Source organism: Melitaea cinxia, chromosome 27 (genome assembly GCF_905220565.1).
Source record: "Melitaea cinxia chromosome 27, ilMelCinx1.1, whole genome shotgun sequence".
Lineage (NCBI taxonomy): Eukaryota > Metazoa > Arthropoda > Insecta > Lepidoptera > Nymphalidae > Melitaea > Melitaea cinxia.
In genome coordinates this window covers 1,634,837-1,653,578 of record NC_059420.1, presented here as the reverse complement: position 1 = coordinate 1,653,578, position 18,742 = coordinate 1,634,837, and the positions used below count along the sequence as shown (strand labels likewise).

The window sequence follows — 18,742 nt, the reverse complement described above, 5'->3', positions numbered from 1 at the left end:
AATGTCACCAAAAGCCGGAAGAAAACTTAAAAAAGAAGTAGAGAAAATTTCAGAACTTACTGTAAAAGACAAAAGGAAAAGGGAAAATTGAAAACAATCGAGGAAGAAGGGACTCTGCACACCACATCTCAATGATTTATCATATTCGCTGCGCTAAAAAGTACACTAAAAGAGTACAAAATTGTCCCGAAAATCCCAAATCAAAAAAATAAGATAATCAGCAAGACGAAATTTTTCTGCAGTCGACTTCTTTTGAAAAAGAATTAGTTCCCTTGAAAAAGACACCAAATTTTAAACCTTCTTTAACCACATCAACGCCGCGTCCATCTAGTGCTCTGTCATCATCTTCTACTGAAAGTATGTTATTTTATTATTAATCAATAATGAGCATTTGACCGAAAATAAAGATACAAGTGTGAATATTACGGAACGAGCGTCTTCCTTGTGTTCAACACCAACTTCACCATCTTCAAAGATAACTGTCGAGAAACCGATACGTAAAAAAATCTCACTCTTATTGTTATTTAGAAGGCATGTATAGAAAACAAATAAAGAAATGTCATATTTGAGACAAAACAATAGAGCTAAGAAGAGCAAAAGAAAAGTACAGGAAGCAAGCATTAAGACTGAAATATAAAACACGCTACATCCAAAACCAAAACAAAGTCATGATAAAGAAATAGAACCAAAGTATTTACATAATAATAATATAGGGACTACTGTAGATAAAACCAAACAAGACGTCCAAATTTTTGTAGAGCAAGATGAGATCAGTCGCATTTGTCCTGGCAAGAGAGAATATATTTCAAGAAAAACGTGGCGTGAACTCATGTGTCTTGTCTTGTCTTGTGTTGCCCATAGTCACCACGCTGGGCAGGCGGGTTGGAGACCGCAGGGCTGGCTTTGTTGCACCTAAGACGCTGCTGCCCGTCTTCGGCTTGTGTATTTCAAAACCAGTAGTTGGATGATTATCCCACCATCGGTCGGCACTTTCAAGTTCCAGGGTGGTAGTGGAACTGTGTAATCTCTTAGTCGCCTCTTACGACACTCACGGGAAGAGAGGGAGTGGCTATATTCTTACTGCCGTAACCACACAGCATATTTTCTAATTACCGTTACATTAAATATAAAAATTTTCTAATTACCGTACTCATAAATTTTTTAAGTCTCATTATCTAGAAAACCACAATTAACTGTTACATGCCAAATTAATTATTGAATTCGTATTTTTGATTTGTTTCATATTTTAATGTGTTTAAGTCAAATCAGTGAAAAATAAAAAACGTCACGGTAATTAGGCAAAGAACGCCGTATTGGAGAATGACCGTTATATATATCGATTACGATGCATTATTTGGACTCCTTTTCACCATCTATAGAGCATAGGTACATTTTAAATTTCATCTTTTACTTTAAAAACATAGGCCTTTCATACAAACTTCCGACCCCCGTTTTATCTTTTACGTCCTATACAAAACCTACTTGCCAAATTTCAAGTATGTAGGTGTTATAGTTTCGGAGATTTCGTGATGAGTGAGTCAACCTACCATCCCCCGTTTTAACCCCAAAAGGGAGTTGGTTTCTAAAGATACATTATTTGGACATCTTCTCACCATCTATTGACCATACATTTTAAATTTCAATTATCTTACTTCAAAAACATAGGACTTTCATACAATGTGTTGATGAATGATGTTTACGCCATATAAAGAGCCTACCTGCCAAATTTCAAGCTTCTAGGTGTTATAGTTTCGAAGATTTCTTGATGAGTGAGTCAACTTACCATCCCCCGTTTTAACCCCAAAAAGGGAGTTGATTTCTAAAGATACATTATTTGGACACCTCCTCACTATCTATAGAGCATACATTTTGAATTTCAAGTCTCTTACTTCAAAAACATAGGACTTTCCAACAAACTTTCAACCCACGTTAGGGGTCGAGCTTCGTAAAATCCGTTCTTAGCGGATGTCTACGTCCTATAAGGAGCCTACCTGCCGAATTTCAAGTTTGTAGGTGTTAAAGTTTCGGAGATTTCGTGATGAGTGAGTGACCTTTCGCTTTTATACTAGCTGACCCGGCGAAATTCGTATCGCCCCTAACACAAACTTTATCGTATGGTATTAAAGTTCAAATTGACTTTTAAGTATTATCACAAATCTTTTGTATGGGAGTATAGAAAAGTGTTGTTTTTAGACTTTTTCAGGAAATTTAATTTTTTTTTTTCTCTCCGTAAGAACTATCCTCGTACTTCAAGGAATATTTAAAAAAAAAAATTAGCGAAATCGGTCCAACCGTTCTCGAGTTTTGCGCTTAGCAACACATTCAGCGACTCATTTTTATATTATAGATTTATATATATACTAGCTGTGCCCGCGGCTTCGCCCGCGTTTAACACAAAGTTTTCCCGGCAAACTTGCCACGATGTCCTTAGATGCGAAGTGGCTTCTTCCGGATCTGGACAGATATATTATCATAAATAACGGTTCGTTATTAAACAGGTTTGTTATTTTTGTTGGCGTCCTGTCGTGTTGGCGCATTGGCGCGTTGGCACGTTGGCGCATTGGCGTTTTGGCGTGTTGGCGTGTTGGACCGTTGGCGTGTTGGCGTGTTGGCGTATTGGCGTGTTGGCGTGTTGGCGTGTTGGCGTGTTGGCGTGTTGGACTGTTGGCGTGTTGGCGTATTGGCGTGTTGGCGTGTTGGCGTGTTGGATTGTTGGCGTGTTGGATTGTTGGCGTGTTGGCGTGTTGGCGTATTGGCACATTGGCGTGTTGGCGTATTGGCGCATTGGCGTGTTGGCGTATTGGCGTGTTGGCGTATTGGCGTGTTGGCGTGTTGGCGTGTTGGCGTGTTGGACTGTTGGCGTATTGGCGTGTTGGCGTATTGGCACATTGGCGTGTTGGCGTATTGGCGCATTGGCGTATTGGCGTGTTGGCGTATTGGCGTGTTGGCGTGTTGGCGCATTGGCGTATTGGCGTGTTGGCGTGTTGCCGTGTTGGCGTGTTGGCGTATTGGCGTGTTGGCGTGTTGGACTGTTGGTGTGTTGGCGTGTTGGCGTATTGGCACATTGGCGTGTTGGCGTATTGGTGCATTGGCGTGTTGGCGTATTGGCGTGTTGGCGTATTGGCGTGTTGGCGTGTTGGCGTGTTGGACTGTTGGCGTATTGGCGTGTTGGCGTATTGGCACATTGGCGTGTTGGCGTATTGGCGCATTGGCGTGTTGGCGTGTTGGCGTGTTGGCGTGTTGGCGTGTTGGCGTGTTGGCGTGTTGGCGTATTGGCATGTTGGCGTGTTGGCGTGTTGGCGTATTGGCGTGTTGGCGTATTGGCGTGTTGGCGTGTTGGCGTATTGGCGCATTGGCGTGTTGGCGTGTTGGCGTGTTGGCGTATTGGCATGTTGGCGTGTTGGCGTGTTGGCGTATTGGCGTGATGGACTGTTGGCGTGTTGGCGTGTTGGCGTATTGGCGTGTTTAAGTTAAGCGGATAATAAAAAAAATGTCGATGTTTCCGATTTTAGTACAAAACTAATGAATGAAAACTATTGCTAACGGGCGTCAGATGTAGCCCGGACGACGACCACTGACTACTGCGCTCAGTCGAGCGGTATACACATTATATAATTTATATGTAGATAGCCGGTAGAGATAACTCTAGAAAAAGTCTCTTCCAGCTAACCTGCGGTAGTTGTTTTATTTATTTTTTATTTTATTACTGGACTTTCATTTGGACAAAATATCTGTGTTGTTATGGCAATAAAATATATAGCCGCCCCCTATCTTCCTGTGGGTTTCGTAAGAGGCGACTAAGAGATAACATAGTCCAACTACCACCTTGGAACTTAAAAAGCCGACCGGTGGCGGGATAACCATCCAACTGCTGGATTTGAAATACACAGGCTGAAGACGGGCAGCAGCGTCTTCGGTGCGACAAAGCCAGCCCTGCGGTCACCAACCCGCCTGCCCAGCGTGGTGACTATGGGCAAAGCACATGAGTTCACGCTATTTTTGGCGTAAACTTGTGGAGGCCTATGTCCAGCAGTGGACTGTATAGGCTGTAATGATGATCTTACTTCAAAAACATAGGACTTTCATACAAACTTCCAACCCCTGTTTTATCCCTTTAGGAGTCGAGTTTCGTAAAATCCGTTCGCAGCGGATGTTTACGCCCTATAAGGAACCTACCTGCCAAATTTCAAGTTTATAATTGTTATATTTTCGGAGATTTCGTGATGAGTGAGTCAACCTACCATCCCCCGTTTTAACCCTAAAAGGGAGTTGGTTTCTAAAGATACATTATTTAGACACCTTCTCACCATCTATAGAGCATACATTTTAAATTTCAAGTCTCTTACTTCAAAAACATAGAATTTTCATACAAACTTCCAACCCCCGTTTCACCCCCTTAGGGGTCGAGTTTCGTAAAATCCATTCTTAGCGGATGTCTACGTCCTATAAGGAGCCTACCTGCCAATTTTAAGTTTGTAGGTGTTATAGTTTTGGAGATATCGTGATGAGTGACCTTTCGCTTTTATATGAAATTTTAGATGAAAAGAATGTCACAAAATGTTGTATATTCGGAAAAGTTTAGATCCCATCGCTACATTGTTTTATCTCAAATTATGAACAAACAATTTAATTGTAATAATCTATCTTAGTTTATGGTATTTTTAAGTGTGATTCAAAGGTTTTTCATTGTGATGTCAAGGTAGGGCATGGCCCTCAATACCTCCTCTAGCTGCGGCCGTGATAGGATTTAAAGGTAATTAAATATTGTAACTAAATATGTACATTACCTAAGTTTGTAACGTACCTAATGTTAAAATGTAAATTTTTATTTAATATAATGAAACATGCTTATTATAAATTTAGTATATTAGATAATATATTAAAAATGGGTTGCCTAAAAAAATCCTGGACTGGCAATTATTAATATTTTTTAAAAAACATTTTGATTGAAAATTACAACATCAGGATAATATGAAAATTTGAATCTGACTTGATAGCATGAAACGCATATAGAATGTGCAGCCGTTATGTTGCTTATTATTTACCTGGACTACTGAAACTACTGGATTGCCAGGTATAAACAGGTATGTCGGTGCCAGTTACTTTCACTTGATTGGATAATTGCAAAAATTTTATATTTACCAAAAACACTTTTTAGCCGTTTTTAATATATTATCTAATATACTACCGCCCAGTTTCCGAAACGTTTTTCAAAGTATATGTCTACTAAGCGGCTGTCAATCTAATACGGCTGTCAATTTGAGATGCTGAAACGTCATTCACAGCAAAATCAACTAATCTACGATTAGTTTGATTTGACTTTCGTTTTATTTCCAATTATAGCCGCCACACTGTAGTAGAATAGTTCATTCTTAACTGTCAAAAATGACAAACTGATGACTGAATAAAAATAACCGCGAATTTTAATCCTCACGTTTAAAACTTAACCAAGTGATTACTCAAATCTATGTGTAAAATGGCCTCACGAGGGAAGAATTTCACTGAAAGGGAGAAGTACATGCTTTTAAAATTAATTCAAAAGTAAGTACAAAATAAGTCATACGCTAGTGTTCTTTAAGCCCTTTATTGTTTACAAAATTAAACCATTCTTTATATTACACACTCTGCGTTGAATATTAATGCTTAAGTACATCCTTTGTTTTATTACAGATACAAAGATATTATCGAAAATAAATGTACCAATGCTATAACAACAATAAAGAAAAATAAAGCTTGGGAAAGTATCACAAAAGAGTTTAACAGAAATGCAGAAACACCAAGGAATCAAAAACAATTAAACACAGCATATTTTAATTTAAAACGAAGGCAAAATATAGCAAAAAGGAATGTGAGTATTTGTTCTTTTTTGGTGGCCAGCTGGTGCATTAGTGAGATGCTTACCTTGCACACAGCAGTCACAAGTTTGAATCCTGCCAAGGGTAGGTAATGACTGGCTAGATTTTGTGTGATTATACCTTCACCTATCACCTTGTATTAGTTTTATATTTTTGCCCCACACTAGGTTAATAGAGAATTGTAGATAAAAATTATAACAATTATAGCAATAATTCCTGCTTGTTCTGACTAGATAAGGATAAAATAATATCAATCCTAAGCAAGTAACAAGTACTAGTGACTTAAAAAATCTATAGTCACCTTTTATCATACCCATGAGAAACGTGAAGTGTCTAATTCTAATTCTAGCTGGATACTTAAAGGTACTTATTTACTTAAGGCAATTCACATAAATTTAGCTTAATTCTCAATAGATATAACATAATAGTATTTTCCAGGAAAAATTATATTTAGAACAAAAGAAAAATTATGCACGTGACAGCGATGCAGGACCATCTCAGGTGAACATTTCAACTGAGGAAGTTAGTTTCATTATACTATTTAATACATATAACTTATCATTAGTTGTAGTAAATGAATTGTAATTTTAATTATTATTTTATTTTGTTTCAGTCAAGTACTCATAGCGAAATGAATGAGTTAGATTCTGTTTTAAAGCAATTAAAAAGAGATGAAATTGCTGACAAGGTTGGTAACAAATAATAATAATTAATAATATATAATATTATAAGTAAATGTTAAATTGCATAAGCATTTGATGGTTATTAATATTTTCAGAAGGATATCATGACAACTGATGGTGGAACATATAAACCAGTACATAGCACTGTCGATGCTCAAATATTGTCAATAATGGGCGATCAGGTGAAACCACTTTCAAATAGCTGTGATAGTGCATCTAATTATTATAAAAATGGTATGTTTTCTTTTCTGTGTATATAAGTTTTACATTAAATTTTAATTCCTTTTGTTTACCATGTAGTTAACATTATAATTAAATATTATTTTATTTTTTAGTTGAAGATGTAATTTTTTGTGATGCATCGAAACCTACAGAAACCGTTAGCTCTGATGCTACTAATACATCTGACACTAATGATACATCCAATAAAGCATCATATAAACATCTAGGGAAGATACAAAAAAAGAAAATAGTTCCTAAAAACAATATATTAAAAAAACAATATTATGAAAAAAAGATGAAGACTGCATCTTTAGAAGAAAAAATTAAATTATCAGAATATAGACTGATTTTAAAAAAACATAAGTTATTAGATCTAGAAATAAAAATTAAACAGAAGGAGTATGAAAATATGATAAATTAATTATAATTATCTTAGTTTGTTTTAAATTATAGTTAGTAAGTAATTATGAGTATTTTTTTATATAGAGTTCCTATAAATGTACAGAGTATATCTAATCATTATGATTGAAAATTAAACAAATTATTTTTTATGACCTTTTCTTTAAATTCCCTAAAACAAAAACTCATTATTGAAGTTACTTTACTTGGAGAATATCGCGTTTTTTGAAGTGATGAAATTGTATGATTTATCATTAAGAACAAGACTGTATAATCAGTTTAAAAAAATACTCCTCATCCCTCAATCCTCATTTCTTACAATTTTTTGTCTCTCTCACTCGTTTGCAAATGAAAGAGAGAAACTTATGAAAGCGGCTAATCAATTTCCTTAGATGTCTCGACTCATCCAGACATGCATCGACTTGAGCCGTCCCCTACAATAACAGTTTTCCTTAAGTTAATTCGCCGATAAACACTGATTAGTTGACTGAGTATTTGACAGACGATGGTCAATGATTATAGCTTAACTCGCGTTTTAGATGCTTCTATGGCAGTTAACATACGATTCCATATTTCAGAGTCAAAATTGACAGCCAGATTAATTGACATGATGTCAAATGTAATTACTATGTACTACGTAAGTACATAATAATTCCATGCAAATAATTTAACTATGCAGCATGCTTTTAGCAATTTTTAGCATAACAAAAGATTTGAAAGATGTTTTGTTAATTTTTGCGTTGACCAGCCTTTCGGAAACCGGACGTAAATTTATTATAAAGTATGTATCATTCTATTATCATTTCGGTGAAGATTGATTTAGGTTCGGATCTTAGACCAAAGAAAATCTTACATTATTAATTTATTACACTATTTATATTTGTCATTTTGTCAAGTTTCATGCTTGACAAATAATTGTCAGTTGTCACTACAATTATGTGACTTTGACAGCTTGACTTACTTCAACCTTTTTAACCTAAAAAATTATATTTTCTATTAAATACGTATTTTTGAAAAAAAAAAAATGTCTAATAAAAACCTTTTCATGAAATCTGCGTTTGTACGTGCGCCTCTACAGAATGGTGTCGGTCGCTACGTCTGTCAATTACAACGGATTGTGCTCAAATTCTGCAAAACCCATGGTGGCAGCCGCGGTATTAGGTATTAGTTTATAGATTTTATTGAGATAGGCATAGGCACGGCAGAATACTGTGCTAGAAATTTTAAAGCAGTCTGAATAGAGAAGTGTCTAAACATTACAGAAGATAGCAGACAAATAGTATTATTTTTCAAGTAAAAATATGTATTGAGAATTTTTGTTACATACATATTACTTCATTTCAGCCTATCGCAGTCCACTGCTGGACATAGGCCTCCACAAGTTCGCGCCATAAATGGCGTGAACTCATGTGTTGCTCACCACGCTGGACAGGCGGGTTGGTGTACGCAGGGCTGGCTTTGTCGCAGCAAAGACGCTGCTGCCCGTCTTCGACCTGTTTCAAAGCCAGCAGTTGGGTGGTTATTTCGCCATGGGTCGGCTTTTTAAGTTCCAAGGTGCTAGTGGAACTGTGTTATCCCTTACTCGCCTCTTATGACAGCCATGGGAAGAGAGGGGGAGGCTATATTCTTTACTGCCGTTGCCACACAGCTTAATGATAATAGTATATTAATAATAGTCATTTTAAAAACTTCAATAACATTATCATTTTATTTTTCAATAACCTTTTCCAGAGATTTCATAGAACAAGATTTAGTGGACTTTTCGAGACAAAATCCCGGTACGGTGGTGTACCTTAAACCTCGCAGGCACAGAAGTCCGGTTCTAGTTGCTGAATACTGTAAGTACACTAAGTTATTGTAATTAATGAATTTGAAATATTATATTCTCAAGAGTAATATCTTAGGCATATCATTCACTACAAGCTTAAAAAGTGACAAGGATTTAAGACCCTGTCTTACACATAGACATATATTTGAGTTTATAATAGAGACTAGCCCGTTAGCGCAGTTTATAGTGGCCCCACTTTCTGCTATTCGGGTTGTGGGTTCAGTTTCTGCCTTAGTTTATTTGTAAGATTTTTATTCTTATATAAAATTCTTGTGTCACAATGTTAGTTAACATACTCCTCTGATCTCTGACCTCCTCTGTCTGAGAATTGGCTAACGTCTATTTTTCATACTCTTAACTTATAAGGGGATTAAGGGGTTAATAACATATATGGCACATGCGGGGTCAGCTAGTTTATATATTATGTCGATGTATTAGGAGCTACATTTGCCAACAAACTGTTTTACAGTTTGGCAGAAGTATTGTATAAAAGCAACTCGTAAGACTTATTCTGAAATAAACATTATTATTATTATTATTATTATTATTATATTTATCAAAAAATATATATTTAGCTATAGCACAGCTGTTACCTCTAACATGAACATTAAGTTACTTACCTTAGGAACAGATGACCGTGTGTGATTGTTCTATTTATAATGATGGAGTAATGCATTGACGGTTTTTTAAGAGTAATTGTTGAGTTTCTTGCCGGTTCTCTGTAGAATTTATTTTCCAAACTGATGATAACTCTACTTTGAATATAATTTATTAAAATACTAATACATACTTTGAAATTTTCGTTTTGATCACTACTTTAATTTTTATTAAGCTTTATTATTTTCATTCCAAACTAAAATCCTTTTTATTTGCATTGTTTATTTTTCTAAATATATTGTATGTATATATATATCATTTCCTCTGCCCAAAGGTTGCCTGGAAGAGATCGCTCAATAGCGATAAGACCGCCTTTTGTACTTATCACCTTTTCATATTTTTGTAATTTTGCTTATTCTTGGTGTCCAATAAAGTTTTTATTATTATTATTATAAACTAGTTCTTTGCTTATGCAAAAAAAAAAGAATATCGATGTAAAAAAAGAGAATATTGATTTAAAAAAAATTCTTGACTTGGGGAGTAAGCTGGTGAATGCGTGACGAGAGCGTTACGAAAAGTGTGGTCGAGCGAGGCGAAAGAAGTGTTACTTCAGTCGTGTGGTCTAAAGCACACTCGTTTTATATATTATGTTTCAACAATAAATTAAGAATAAACTGGTCCTTTTTAATAAGGCCACCTTTTGTACATAAGTCCTCTGTCCGACAAAGTTTATCTTGCAAATTGTCGCAGGCGTGAAGTTTATATTGTTGTTATCTAAAATTTCACAATTTATGTACAATTTTTATAATTATTTATTTATTTCGTAAGAACCTATCCATAAAGTATTAGAAAAATAAAGAAATTTGGCAAAATTGAACAGGACATTTTGTATTATTTAAGCTGTAAACAACACATTTAATTTATCGTTCTTATTTGTACCCTTTTTATTTTACAGTAAATGGTGACAGAGTATGGATGAGCGTACACAACAAAACGCACTCAGAAATAACAAAGTGGATGGAAGTACTACGCACCCAACAGGGAGACATTGCCGGGGCTCGTCTCAGGAAATACCAGTACACAGATTACCCCTCTGTCCAGGGTCCCTGGACCCCGTTCACTTTCAAAGATCCGGAGTTAAATGTAGCTACACTACCAGACCCCAAATTTGGTGCTAATAACAGATTGTCAGTGACGGCAACAGAAAAATTAAGAATTATGTTTGAGAAGCAGAGAATTAGCGACAAAGACGTGCATACGGGGGAATAAGCTAGTTATTATATTGTAACAATCAAATAGGCTTCTATCATTTGTTCATACAAGCCTAAACAAGCTTATATTAATAATGAAATTCAAACATTGTAATGAAATCTGTTGATGTCAGTTCTGGCACACTGTAAATAGTAGTAGTTTGTTGTGTTAGCTTTGTAATATTAATGTTATGTTAGATTATAATAAAAATATTGAATAAATCTTATTTGTTTCATTTATAAAATGTTTAAAGAACTTTTATTGTTAAGGAAACAACAAAGAAATAAGTTAACAATGACTTTTTTTTTGTTCTGTGACGATGACACCTAAAGTTCCGAAATATCTGGAACTTAAATGAACTAACGGCAAACTTCGTAAATATTCCGTTTTACATAAAAATCCCAAAAAATGTTTATTTTGAAATATGATTAAAAAAAAACTTTTCTTGATGTGTTCATTGATTTAAAAAAGGCATTAATGAAATGAAATTCTTTTGGCGCGTAAGGGAAAAATTATCACTTCACCCTAATACAGTCCTGCTGCTGGACATAGGCCTCCACAAGTTCGCGCCAAAAACGGCGTGAACTCATGTGTTTTGCCCATAGTCACCACGCTGGGCAGGCGGGTTGGTAACCGCAGGACTGGCTTTGTCGCACCGAAGACGCTGCTGCCCGTCTTCGGCCTGTGTATTTCAAAGCCAGCAGTTGGATGGTTATCCCGCCATTGGTCGGCTTTTTAAGTTCCAAGGTGGTAGTGGAACTGTGATGGAAATCCCTTAGACGCCTCTTACAACACCCACGGGAAGTGGGGGGGATGGCTATATTCTTATTGCCGTAACCACACAGCATATACGCGGTAGATATACCAAAATAACATTTTTTATAATTTTTGTTTGTCTGTCTGTCTGTTTATTCCGGCTAATCTCTGAAACTTTTAGACCGATTTTGACAGGACTTTCAATGGCAGGCAGATAGCTGATATAATAAGGAGTAACCTAGGCTACTTTTATTTTAATTTTTTTTTTTTTTTTTATAACTGCGAACTAAACAATAACTATTTTGTTAAATTCCACACGGACGAAGTCGCGGGCACAGCTAGTTGTAAATAAAAATAAATAAATTGATTTTTATTATAATTTAATTTTTTAACTTTTGTAAATAGTAACAATATCTCTTAATTATTACAAAAATTAAGGAAAATAGGCAATTATAACATCATCAGTTCAACAGTTCATGCCTTGTACAACATTTCGAATCCACAGCAACAGTTAGTCAAGTCTAAAACTAAGATCTTGAAAGGTCATTGAATGTCAGAACAATTGTTAACAAATCGAAACAAAAAAACTGTTTCAGTATAGAGTAAGCATCAGTCTAAATAAGATATGCTCCACAGACCATACAATTACAAACTAATAAAAATTCTTGCATTCATAATTAACAAACTTAAAAAAGGAGGTTACTCAATTCGACCGCATATATATGTTTTTTTTCATGTATGTTCGGGGATAACTTCGTCGTTTATGAACGGATTTTGATAATTCTTTATTTGTTGGAAAAGGGATATTTCTGGTGTGGTACCATGATAAGGAAACCAGGATCTGATGATGGGATCCCAGAGAAATCGAGGGGAACTCTCGAAAATCCACATAACTTTTTACTGAGTGTAGCTGGTGAAAGCTGATGTTTATCATGTTGCCACATTTAAATTTCATCGAGATCTAATTACAACTTTTTGAGTGATCTTTGATAATGCGTATTTACTTCACTATATTTTCGTCTACCTACGTTATATTACTTGTCTATGTAATTGAAGTCGGTTTTTTTTTTCGTTTGCGAGCAAACACAATTATAATCTTAACAATTCAAAAATCGCAAATATTTCTTAACAACAAAATTTAATCCTTTTTCCTTTTTCTTTCCTATATTAGTAAAGATAACACTAGCACTAATAACAAGTCATTTATAAAAATATATATTTCATTTAAAATGTTATAACAATAATAAAATAGGTAGGGAAGTTGTTTGATTTATAATATAGATCTAAAGATAAATTTGTATTCTATTGTGAAGAAAAGTACATCAGAAACTGGATACTGCATTATGTCAGATATTTAATGGAAATCTGTGACACATGCCCTGTTTTTAAGGTAAAATAATTCTAGTGTATGACATGAATTCAATTCAAACTAGGCATAAATGTTTATATTTTTACGAAAATTTTTCTGGTAAGTTCTTGTGGGGTGTCCTCACCATGCCTGGTAGAACATGTAAAGCAGTCGGTCCTGGTTGTTATCATGGATATCAAATTGCATTAACTATTCATGGTAAGGAACTCTACCAACCCACAGAGGACCAGTGTAGTCGATTAAGCAATAAACCCTTCTTTAAATAGGGGAAGTTGTGGCCAGCACTGTAACTGTCAACTGAGATAAGACTTAGCAGGAGATATCCTGCTCAAAAGTTGGAGCAGCCCGACTGGGAAAGTACCTTGACCTTACTGAAGATCACAGCTAAATAATACTGCTTTCAAGCAGTGTTGTTCCTGTGGTGAGTAAGGTAACCAGAGCTCCTGAGGTGTATTGGGGACAAGGGTTGTCAACTCGCTTGCGATGCTTCTGGTGTTGCAGGCATATATAGGCCACGGTAATCGCTTACCATCAAGTGAGCCGTACGCTTCTTTACCTACCTAGTTGTACACAGATAGAATAGTGGAGGAATATTTACAGGCTGATTTCGATCATTTTAAATAAGTATGAGAGTTTTTTTTATGTATTTTCACATATCTCGGAGACTTAAAACTCCTTCCGCATATATCACAAAGATGCAACATTCCATCGTCATAATGCACCCTCTGCATATGAGTCAGTAAGTACGGCTTACTCTTCAACAATGACTTGCAAATTTTACACTGAAACATTCCTTCACTGTGACAGTTCTTTAAATGTGTCGTCAAGGAACTTTTACAGTTTAATAATTTCGGGCATTTTGGACATTGAATAGCCATACCTTCCTGATAAACTCTTGTCCTCCAAGGAGGTTTGACGCCTTCGTGGACGTGTAACATGTGTCTTTTCAAATAACGTGTACATTTAAATAATTTATTACACTTATCGCATTGTACTTTTGTCTGTTTGTGAACATTTTTTTTGTGGTCGTACCAGGTATTGTATTTAAGTTCCTTTTTGCACACTTCACATTTATATAGCGACTTTGATGAGTTTGTTCTGTTATATAATATTCTATCTTCATGTGCTGTTCTTATATGATTTTGGAGTTCTTTCTTTGTTTTATAAAAATTAGAACAGACGTCACATATAAAGAGTTTCCGTCGTACTAAAGGCACTTTTATGTGTATTAGATTATGTTTATATAAAGAATAGCTAGAACAATAATATTTAAAATTAGGTTAAAATCAAAAATAACTTTATTCTCGTAGACTTCAAAAGTAAATTCGAAATATTTAATTATAGTTACAAGTAAAGTTATCAACCATTTCAAATGTAGATGGACTCCAGCTAACACACCAAGTTTTATTACAATCAATTCAGAAGTTTTTGCACAAAAGAATACCAAATACACATCCTCCCTCACAAGTTTTCGCAGTTATAATATTATTATTTAAGAGGCTTTTTAAGTTAATAACCAAAATAAATTTTCAAATTTACCAAGTATTCAGTTAGCACTTTTGAAAATAGTAATAATTGTAGGTAATTTTATTACAATAATTTTCAAACACAAACCTATTAATAAAGTTTTCACTACAGATAGAACAAGAATGTTTTTCCACTTTAATGTTATCATAAATAAAAGTTTCTTGCTGATTATTTGAAATAACACTATTTTGTAATAAGTCGTCGAAGCCATGTTCAACTTTAACATGCACATCGCATGATAAACGTAAATAGTTATCATTTTTGTCTTCTATATGATCTTCTTTTTCCTTCTTAATTATCGACAACAGATTGTAATCCATTTACAACAAAAACTACCAAAAGGTTTGAGTTTAAATTTGTAAAATTTGAATTAGAATTCAGAGTAGGTGTACAAAAGTAACTTTCATGTTTTGAAAAGTTTGACATGTCGTGATTAACACTTGTCAATGTTGTGTAAAATGCTATTCCGTTTCAGGAAGAATTTTACTTTACCACAATGATGACAGCAAAATAATTATTTTCCTTAGTGTTTGTGTGATAATTGTTTGTAATTTCACTGCTAAAGTAAGCTTACGATTTAGCCTGTATCATCCCACAGCTGGGCTTGGGCCCTTTCTCTAGTAAGAGAATTGGAGCTTAAAATCCACCACGCTGTTCCACTGTGGGTTGGCGTATATATTCATTACTATGAATAACGATCGCTATCAGGTATATATGATAACAACCGGGACAGATAGCTTGACGTACTCTCCGAGGTACGACGAGGAGACCCACACGGACAGACATCCTAACCGGAAGGCAATATTTGTACAAATAAAAAATATCCACCTTGAGCGGGAATCTTATGACACTTTACAAAATAATTAATTAGTTCATTGACTCACTATACTTGCTGTCTCAACTTAACTGTAACTTAAACTACCGTATTAGAAGGCCTAAGGTGTTCTCTCTTAACGTTTATCGTAATAACACCTCATAATATATCACGTATGTGTCGCTAGTTCAAACAGCTTGTCAGTATGTGTATCGATATAGACATCTATCACTGTTCTCTCGCTTCTTTTAAAACAACACTTTAAAAATACGAGGGTCATTTGAAAAGTTCTTAGCCTAACATGGTTAAAGTTATTGGTTTTTTTTATAACTACCCACATTTTGTAGTTACATTATTTAGCAACAAGTATGCACAGTTTAGTTTATTCATAGCAACTCATTGTTCGTTTACACGTGATACCGTAAGTCATGTCAGAGCTATTTTTGAAATGGATAAAACTGAACATCATGCAGTGATAAAATACCTGATTTGTTGAAAGATTTGTAACCATGAATGAAACTTGGGTTCACCACAATACACCCGAGACGAGAAGAACCGTCGAAATAATGGAAAAGAGCAGGATCGCCCACCCCGAAGAAGGCAAAGGTGGTTTTATCGGCGGGCATCCGTTTTTTTTGGGATGCAAACGGTATAATTCACGTGGATTATTTAAAAAAGGGAATAAACTTCGATTACTATTGCAACCTGTTGCGCCGTTTGAGAGAAGAAATCAAAGAAAAACGTCCAGGTTTATTTAAAACTCTTGTTTCAGCAGGACAATGCGCGCGTTCACACCTCTGTGCAATCCATGCCAGAAATCCATCAATGTGGCTTCGAATTGTTACCTCATCCCCCATATTCACCGGACTTAGTACCGTCCGACTTTTGTCTGTTCCCAAAGCTGAAAAAATTTTTAGGTGGTAAACATTTTTTTACAAATGAAGAGGTCATAGCCACCGTGGACGCTTATTTTAAGGAATTAGACGAAGATTTGGTAAAGCTTTAGATTAGGTAGAACCGAATTTCGGGACCGTGGGGGGATGGGGGGGAGAGGGTGGGGAACGCTACCCCTGGTACCACTGTCACACCTCGGAACCCCATGGTTATGGAGATATCCATGGTTAAAGTTTTGAGGTTAGAAGAAGAATTTCGAAAGTTAGAGGAACGCTTGGCTCCGGCGCTGCGGGAAGTGCAGCCCTTCCGCCCTTGCGTGCAAAAGCACGCTCACTCATGCTCCGTTCCGCAGCGGAGGCTGCCCTCCCTCCGCGCCTCCGCGGCATAAAAAAAACACTCTAGGGGTAGGACAGACCAAGACCACGTGGACAGTGGGGTGCTCCGATTCGGTTTTGGGTATTTTTCGAATTTCTAAACCTATATTCTAGCACGCAATGTTACTAATTTTATTAAAATATTATGTCTGACGCGTTATTTTGTTTAAAAGTGTCGATTTGTCACACAATGCAAACAGTACGAGCTCAACGGTATTATAATAGCTTTAAATTCTTCTTCTAACCTCAAAACTTTAACCATGGATATCTCCATAACCATGGGGTTTTGAGGTGTGACAGTGTTACCTTGTATAGATTCCCCTACACCCTCCACCCTCCACACCCAAAAACCCCATAATTCGGTTTTTCTAATTCGGTTTTACCTAATCTAGATCTAAGCCGAAGATTTTTTTAAAACGAGTATCGAAGCCTTACCGGGTCGATGGAAAAAGTGTTTTGACCTCGGAGGAGAGTATGTTGAAAAATAAAAATAAACTCAAAATCGTGTGGTTTCATTAAGTATGTTAGACTAAGAACTTTTCAAATGACCCTCGTATGTAACTAGTTAAGCAATTTTAGTTTTTACGTTTCAATTTATATATGTATATTCCATTCCATCCACTTCTGTTCTGCTTAGTGTATTATTTTACTGTTTGTCATGCACAATAAGGGTTTCAACGTAAACATTATGTTATGTATGAAGTCTTTCTGTATCTTTAATGGCTGTAACCTGTTCTGTACGTGATTAAATAAATAAATAAAATCGTACCCGCAAACGGCCGGTGTTTTAGGCGCCTACACGCACCACTACACACTACACCAGGGCGGTTGTTACCTTACTGTAGTAAATTCTAGTAGTCGTCAATGATGCCATGGTCTCGAAATTTTATGTAGGATAACAGTATTTTTTTTTATTACTTCAGAAAACTCTTGTCTAATACAGACAATCAAAATATGTTATAAATTAAAAAAGAAAAATACATGAAGAGATCATATGGAAGCCTATTTGTTACTTTTGTACGAAAAAAGTACTTTCTTTAAAAAAAAAAATCGGTCTCACGGGTAATAGCCGCAAATTGTTTACTTACAAAATATAATATTAGGTAAATATTGTGTACGGCTGTGTGGCTACGGCACTAAAGAATTTAGCCACCCCCTCTCTTCCCGTGGGTGTCGTAAGAGGCGACTAAGGGATAACAAGGTTCCACAACCACCTTGGAACTTAAGAAGCCGACCGATGCGATGGCGGGATAACCATCCAACTGCTGGCTTTGAAATACACAGGCCGAAAACGGGCAGCAGCGTCTTCGGTGCGACAAAGCCAGTAAGTACTGCGGTCATCAACCCGCCTGCCCAGCGTGGTGACTATGGGCAAAACACATGAGTTCACGTTATTTTTGGCGGCAACTTGTGGAAACCTATGTCCAGCAGTGGACTGTATAGGCTGTAATGATTGAAATATTCCTAGCTGTGTGGTTACGGCAGTAATAATAAAGCCACGGCCTCTCTTTCCGTGGGTGTCGTAAGAGGCGACTAAGGGATAACACAGTTCCACTAGCACCTAGGAACTTATAAAGCCGACCGATGGCGGGATAACCATCCAACTGCTGGCTTTGAAATACACAGGCCGAAGACGGGCAGCAGCGTCTTCGGGCGATAAGGTCACCAAGTCGCCTACCCAGCGTGGTGATTACGGGTAACACACATGAGTTCACTCCATTTTTGGCGCGAACTTGTCGAGGCCTATGTCCAGCAGTGGACTGTATTAGGCTGAAGTGAAATACTCCTATTCTCTTTACTTTCTTGTTTGAATAAAAGAACGGTAGCACCAGTGGCATTAAAAAACTTTTTTTTTCTTTAGAATCTTTATTTAAAATTTATTTACAAAATATACAAATAATTAATAAAACAAAATAAAATTGAAAACGCAAGTAGATTTGTATTCTTAAAACATAACAAAATATATTTAAAACGTTTAATTAAAATTGTCACATGATTTCAATAGGTAATTTTCAAATGTGCAGGTCATCTCCAAAATGTTTTCAACAAAATTTCCCAGACGCTTCCACTGGAAATAATGTTGATTCCTTAAATATAATTTTAAGTTTGACCTGAGCTAATTGAGTTTACCTTCAAATGTATTCGGAGAGATGGATCGGAGTAGATGGAGTTG

The 18,742-nt window shown here is 35.9% G+C and overlaps 2 protein-coding genes across 2 annotated transcripts; both read left to right on the top strand.

The window, feature by feature from the left end:
- Positions 1–6,286: 6,286 nt before the first annotated feature.
- On the top strand, positions 6,287–7,675 carry LOC123667262. The gene is made up of 5 exons (XM_045601220.1): positions 6,287–6,377; positions 6,469–6,543; positions 6,634–6,772; positions 6,874–7,064; positions 7,643–7,675. The coding sequence occupies exons 2-5, from the start codon at positions 6,487–6,489 to the stop codon at positions 7,673–7,675; spliced, it is 420 nt and encodes a 139-aa protein (XP_045457176.1). The 5' UTR covers positions 6,287–6,377; positions 6,469–6,486.
- A 414-nt stretch (positions 7,676–8,089) lies between these two features.
- LOC123667205 (39S ribosomal protein L43, mitochondrial) lies at positions 8,090–11,056 on the top strand. The gene is made up of 3 exons (XM_045601163.1): positions 8,090–8,320; positions 8,891–8,997; positions 10,540–11,056. Exons 1-3 carry the CDS (start codon positions 8,184–8,186, stop codon positions 10,851–10,853), a joined length of 558 nt encoding a protein of 185 aa, XP_045457119.1. The 5' UTR covers positions 8,090–8,183; the 3' UTR covers positions 10,854–11,056.
- The last annotated feature ends 7,686 nt before the right edge of the window (positions 11,057–18,742 follow it).

What these genes read in the sequence shown, in the direction of transcription:
- LOC123667262 (XM_045601220.1), top strand. Translation starts at nt 6,487, where the DNA reads ATGAATGAGTTAGATTCTGTTTTAAAGCAATTAAAAAGAGATGAAATT. An exon ending in GAGATGAAATTGCTGACAAG is followed by an intron (nt 6,544 to 6,633) that starts GTTGGTAACAAA and finishes TAATATTTTCAG; the next exon opens with AAGGATATCATGACAACTGA. An exon ending in ATCTAATTATTATAAAAATG is followed by an intron (nt 6,773 to 6,873) that starts GTATGTTTTCTT and finishes TTTATTTTTTAG; the next exon opens with TTGAAGATGTAATTTTTTGT.
- LOC123667205 (XM_045601163.1), top strand. Translation starts at nt 8,184, where the DNA reads ATGTCTAATAAAAACCTTTTCATGAAATCTGCGTTTGTACGTGCGCCT. An exon ending in GGTGGCAGCCGCGGTATTAG is followed by an intron (nt 8,321 to 8,890) that starts GTATTAGTTTAT and finishes AACCTTTTCCAG; the next exon opens with AGATTTCATAGAACAAGATT. An exon ending in GGTTCTAGTTGCTGAATACT is followed by an intron (nt 8,998 to 10,539) that starts GTAAGTACACTA and finishes TTTATTTTACAG; the next exon opens with TAAATGGTGACAGAGTATGG.